General features: G+C 36.5%; 1 protein-coding gene across 1 annotated transcript in view; it reads left to right on the top strand.

The window, feature by feature from the left end:
* The window catches only part of LOC107087154 (thiosulfate sulfurtransferase-like), a 6,615-nt gene extending 1,466 nt beyond the window's left edge, over window positions 1-5,149 (top strand). Inside the window, exon 2 of the mRNA XM_015378572.1 lies at window positions 4,020-5,149. Within this exon, the coding sequence (XP_015234058.1) occupies window positions 4,020-4,318 (299 nt within the window). The 3' untranslated portion in view covers window positions 4,319-5,149. The remainder of the gene's footprint in view (window positions 1-4,019) is intronic.
* Window positions 5,150-6,081: the final 932 nt, after the last annotated feature.

The following is a 6,081-nucleotide window of genomic DNA, read 5'->3' as shown; positions in this document are numbered from 1 at the left end:
AGCTGACATATCCCTTCTCTCCTCTCCTCCTCCCATATCTTTGGGAAATAAAGAGCAACTGTTTCCAAATTCTCAAAAATAGCATGTAATAGCGTGTCGTATACTAGAAATGTCCATAATCCAGTAATCTGTCATATTTTACATTAGAACGGATTTAACTAGAAAGTCTACAATCTCATCTTTTCATCAACTCTTAATTTTTTGTGTCCTGCTCTCAGCCAGTTTCCTCTTATATCAGTAATGAAAAATTATAAATACTCACAATGAGTTGGAAAACTTTTTGGTGACTGACTTTTATTTCTGTCAGGTTTAAGTGACAAAAGTTGGAAAAAGACAGATTCTCTTGCCGTTTAAAAAATCAACACAAAACGGCTTCAAAAGGGCCTCGTCTATTTATTTATTTGTTTTAAAATTTTGTAAACAGCTGCTGATTAAACTGGATGTTACAACATTGACATCATTATAGGAGTTGTTTTAGCGAGAAATCGATCAGAAGCGCAGTAAAAATGGTCACATGTCCACCTGTCTGGCTTAAATGCATGCTCCTGACACAGGGAAACAGAATTTCATACAACACCAGGAGAAAGAACGGCTGGAAGTCAGTCAGAGCTTCACATACATGGGACATCAGTCAGTGTAGCAACAGCTAGTGGTGAAAACTTCTTCTTCTGCATGGGAATGCATGCTGCCACTATCTGGTGAATTGCAGTACTGCACATCTTTGCTCAGATCAGCTCAGAAGCTAGATCCGCGGGCTCTTGGGGAAACATGCGGGGGTGTAGCCCAAGTAACGGCCCCCTAGATCCGCCACTATTATTAATCTGAAAAACAAGCAGATAGAGATGTAAGAAGCAGGATTAGGATTAAAAAAACTAACCCAGGCTATAAACTTCTCACAGACCTGCTCCTAGGGAGAATATCACTCATCAGAATCTCACTGAAGCTTAGAAAGAGCAAAGAGAAAAAAGACAAGAGGATCAAGGAGACTCTGAAGGAGCTGAACAGGTCTACAGTTCAGGGGGAGGAATTTGTTTAAAGCACAATAATTATAATAGTAATGCAGCTTATAAAACCTGACCTTTAATGTGGGGCACCAATAAAGAAAAACCTAAAAAGTCAAATTTTTAGTTTGCTAAAGGTGCAAAGGGGAGAATGCAATCATGTTATGACAATATAGTTGCTTTGGTCGACACGCAAAACTATATGTGGCAGAAAGTCAACTGTATATCAAAGCAGGCTCAGTGAAACATGGTGCTTCTTCAGCAGTGACAGATGGAGACATAAAAGTAAGAAATGATCACAATTTAAATCACATTTGTGCTCACAAAATAGGAATTTTATTTTCTTCCTTTGACCTTAATGGGGGATTTTTATGTTTTTACTCCCTTTTCCTAAATATGTGTGTATATATACATGGGGTTGGGTTGTATGGACCAAATATATAACTTAAAGAAATATGTTCCTTTCTTTTCATAAAGGCCTCAAACTTCTGTGCCTGTCGTTAAAGGAGGGTCATTTATTAACAAGCAGCTGTAGATCTACATGAGTAAGTCAGATTACCTACTGGGATATTTTATAATTAGTAATGGTCATCTTCAAATAAACTAGAATATAAAACAAAAAACACAACTGTGCAATTAAAATGTAAACAGATAAGATGCAGAGCAAATGTAACAAAAGGTTGACTTGCTCTTTGCAAATTGTTTTCACTGAAGCACAGTTCAAATGTGCTTGTTCCTGTGCTCCTAAACCAACATATGATCCTTTGGACAAGTGACTGAATATGTAAATCGACTGGATTGAATTAACTGAATTCCCTCCTTCTGAAGGTGTTTAGTTTAGTCTAAAATAAGGAAAAAAATGGTAATAAAATGCACTCTGTCAGCAGTTTCTGGTTTTAGTAATTTCCTCTAGCAGGTTGCCAGGTTCTAATTGCAACTGAAAAATCCATCCAGCATCGCTCTCTGCACCAGGGGTCTGCAAGTGGCTTTTTAAAATATCTAAAATGGCTCTTAATTAGGGATGGAACGGTTTATGAAAACCGTCCGAATCTGTCCGATTCGCGTGTGTTGCATTCGGTTCATGCGCCGCTCCTTTTTCTCATAGGCGAAGCGTTTACACTCCAGAGCAGAAGGTGGCGGTACTGCGACCAAAGCCAACCACTAGTAGTAAACAAGAAGAAGAAGAAGCGAAGCAGCTTAGCCGGGTGTAGCAGGGAAAAAAATCAGTTGATGTGGAGAATTGTGTCAGAATGGCGAGTGGGAAAGAACAGGAGTTGGAAGACACGCCAGCAGCACTTTATAGGTCTGCTGTATGGGAGCGCTTTGCATTTAGAGTGATCTACGATGACGGCGGAAAGAAAGTTATGGATAAAAGTGCAACAGTGTGCAAGCATTGTGCAACACGTGTTGTTTATGCTAAACGCAAAACATGACCATAATAGATTTTCCTAACAATCAACATATACCGAACCGAACCGAAAACCGTGAGCACGAAACCGTGAGCCGAACCGAACCGTGGATTTTGTGAACCGTTCCACCCCTACTCTTAATAGAGGCTTAAAATGATAAAGAACCAATGTTATTCAATCACAAATACCAACCTTAACACTTTAGTATTTTTTTTTTAACTATTCGATAGAATTTTTATAACAGAATTACATTAAAAGAATCAAAAATGTGTTTTCAGATCTAGTTTCCTTCTCATTAACTGTTTACATCTAATAATTCCCAATAGAAGAAATTCCATGCTTCACCTTAATGAAACATTCAGTGCGTTTTACTTATTTTAAAAGTTAAACATTTTGCAGATGTTTACCAAAAATGAATATTTGTTTTATTTAAAAGGTTATGTAATATTTGCAGCTCTAAACTATTTAGACTACTTATTAGCCAAACTCGGGGCAAAATGTCTCTTGGCATTTTAAGGGTTGGAGACTCTTACTCTACACAAACAGACAGTAGGTCGCTAGGAAGTAAATTTCTGTTTCCACTCTTTGAGAGTGGTGCTGAGGAAAGCACTTCACTGTGAGCTTTTGTTTTTAGTTTTCCAGCTGCTGCTGCTGCTGACTGGTCTGCCGATAAATCCACATTTTGTCACTAGGGATGTATTTGGCTTTAAGCTGTGGATCCTCAAAAGAAGCAATGCGAGATCACTGGTAGATGGATCCGTTAAAATGTATCATTGAGGTAATCCACAATGGTTGCATTGATGGATTTGTACAGCTCACCACCCCTTTTATAGATGCCTGGAACTTAGTGCTAAACATAAAGAATAGAATAGAAAATCCCTTTATTGTCCAACAATGAGAAAATTCTGGTGTTTACAGCAGCAGAAAAAAAGATTATACATAAAACGGTCACACAAATTTGGACCTATGAAAAATGTATAAGAATAACATAATAGTGAAGATTGAAAACAATAAAATACTGCACTTTTGAACTGTTTTAACAATATAAATACTGTGCATCTGGAGAATAAATAACCAATATACAGCTATGGAAATTTGTTTACAGTAATGCATATTTGAAAAATAGCAGAATCAGAGATGTGCAACATGACAGAAGCATGTTATTTAACTGATTAAGATAGAAACTGTATGAATGTAACAATTTATTGAGGTTTTTGGGATCAGTGGTGGTTATAGAGTTTTACAGCTGCTAGGAGGAAGGATCTGTGATAACGCTCCCTGGTGCATTTAAGGTGCAGCAGTCTGTCACTGAAGGAGCTCTCCAGTTCTGCAACAGCTTCAAGCATGGGGTGGGAGACAATGTCCAACACAGATGTTAATTTAGTTAGGATCCTTTTGTTTCCCACCTTCTGCACTGAGTCCAGGGGGCATTCAGTCACAGAGCTGGTCTTCCTGATCAGTTGGCTAGCTGCATTCTCTCAGCTACAGATAAGCCACTGCTCCAACAGACAGCTAAATAGAGTGGCTTATCTGTAGATGAGAAACAAAAGATGTTCTGTAAGAGACGACGCAATCATTGACAGTGTTCACCTTCTTCCTCCCTTTTCAGGTGTTCTTCCTGGACATTTCCCAGGGGCGATCAGCATACCCTTTAAATCTTTCCTGGATTCCTCTGGAAAGTATCACAGCACTGATACCTTAGCCAAACTCTTCAAGGAGGCTGGAGTGGATGTGGAGAAACCGCTCTGGGCTTCCTGTAGTTTGGGAATCACAGCGTGCCATGTCATTCTGGCTGCTCACCGGCTTGGACTCTCTGATGTGGCTCTGTATGATGGATCCTGGACAGAATTCTTTCAAAGAGCCCCTCCAGAGTACATCATTTCAGAGGGGGCTGGAAAGAAGGTTTGATGTTTTCCTGGCTTCCCCCTGGACTATACAAACAAGCGAGCCTTTAACAGAATGGTTTTATTTTTTAATCTAATATAGCTCTATTTAAATGATGGGATTGGAACTTTTTAATGAATGTTAACAGTAAATGAATCATTTGTTTCTCAGTTTCATTTAACAGTGAGGGTGATTCTATATCTTTTTCTCTACAGCTATAAAAATATCTTGTTTCAATGGATCTGAACATTGAGTCTTACACTAAATTACAGTATTATTGAAGTTAATTTATTTCAGTAACTTAGTTCTCTAAGTTAAAATATAGATTAATTACAGTGTTATTTTTTCATTACTTGATTTCTATAACCGATATTTTTGCACTTACAGCTGAAAATGTGAAATTTAAACTACAATATTAAACGGAGAAATAAAATCAGCAATTCAATACAGAAATGTGGCAATAATGAAAACTATGTTAGAACCTGCTTACTTATTTGGAAAGCGAACTTTAATAAAAAAAAATGCAGGTTTTTCTAACATCTGTTTTCAGTTGCCTATAATGCAGCTCTGTCAGGAGTCTTTTTCTGTGCCTTTTATATGAGCCTCCTAATTCACTATGGAGTATTCTTTAATTATATAATAAAAAGTGTTTTATAGCTTTTTGATTATAGGATGAAATCTATATTTCTAAAGGTGCTGTGTTCTGCTGGAACAAATGTAAGCAGATCAAAATGAATAGGAATCATGGTGGGATGAAGAAAACCAGCATATAAGCTTGATAACTACATGGAAATGAGATGCATTTTAAGGGTTCTGTTGATAAACCACTTCATCAAGGTTATTGTAATTTTAAATTGTATTTAATTCAATAAATACATTGATATCATTAAAGTTTTTAACTTGAATGTTTTTTTTTTTTTCTTGTCCAGCACAATTACTTGAAGGACTTAAGTCATTTCTTTGCCAATTGCAAGTAAGTCTGAAGACTAAAAAGTCCTAGTCCAGTGATTTAAAATTTAAGTCAACACGTCATATTTATCTATCCTTGAAACATTACTTATTTTAAGGAAAGAAATTATTCTGATTGATGTTTGTTTTATGTCATTTTGTGTGATAAAAGTTTGGGGCATCAACTCTTCACAAACAAATATGTCCAAGTCAAAATGATATGTATGTTTTTGCATAACCAGGTCAGGTCTCACAGCATTAACCTTTGACTAGAGCCAAGTAGCATTGGATAATGGCTCAATATCAGTATTGGGGACGCAAGTTATCGATTCATGATCTGAAGTTGATGGATCTTATCGATCGACTGCAGATTGATAGGAGGCTTTTGTTTAAAACTGTTTTCTCTTGTATCAAGAGGATCTTTACATACGATGAGGGCAATATGTAATATTAAAGAAATGAAATGCATCATTTTATTCTACTTATTGTGCCAGCTGTAATAAATACCAACTCAACAAACAAAAATGTTTTCTCACACATTGTTAAACTGGATATATTTAGAAGATATAGCAAATCAGGAACCTAAGTTACTAAATACAAAACGATTGGTAAAATATGGAGCACTTCTCACTTCCAATGTACAGAGATTTTAAACCACCCTTTAAAGGCAGGATATATATCTCTGATCTGCTGTCAGACTATTTACCACTTTATTTCAATTAAGTGGAATGTAGTTTTGATGTACAGGTGCTGGTCATAAAATTAGAATATCATGAAAAAGTAGATTGATTTCAGTAATTCCATTTAAAAAGTGAAACTTGTATATTATATTCATACAT

The sequence above is a fragment of the Cyprinodon variegatus genome, unplaced genomic scaffold, assembly GCF_000732505.1.
Source record: "Cyprinodon variegatus isolate N-32 unplaced genomic scaffold, C_variegatus-1.0 Scaffold175, whole genome shotgun sequence".
In the NCBI taxonomy this organism is placed as follows: domain Eukaryota; kingdom Metazoa; phylum Chordata; class Actinopteri; order Cyprinodontiformes; family Cyprinodontidae; genus Cyprinodon; species Cyprinodon variegatus.
Note: the sequence above shows the minus strand (reverse complement) of the source record. Positions and strands in the feature narration are given on the sequence as shown.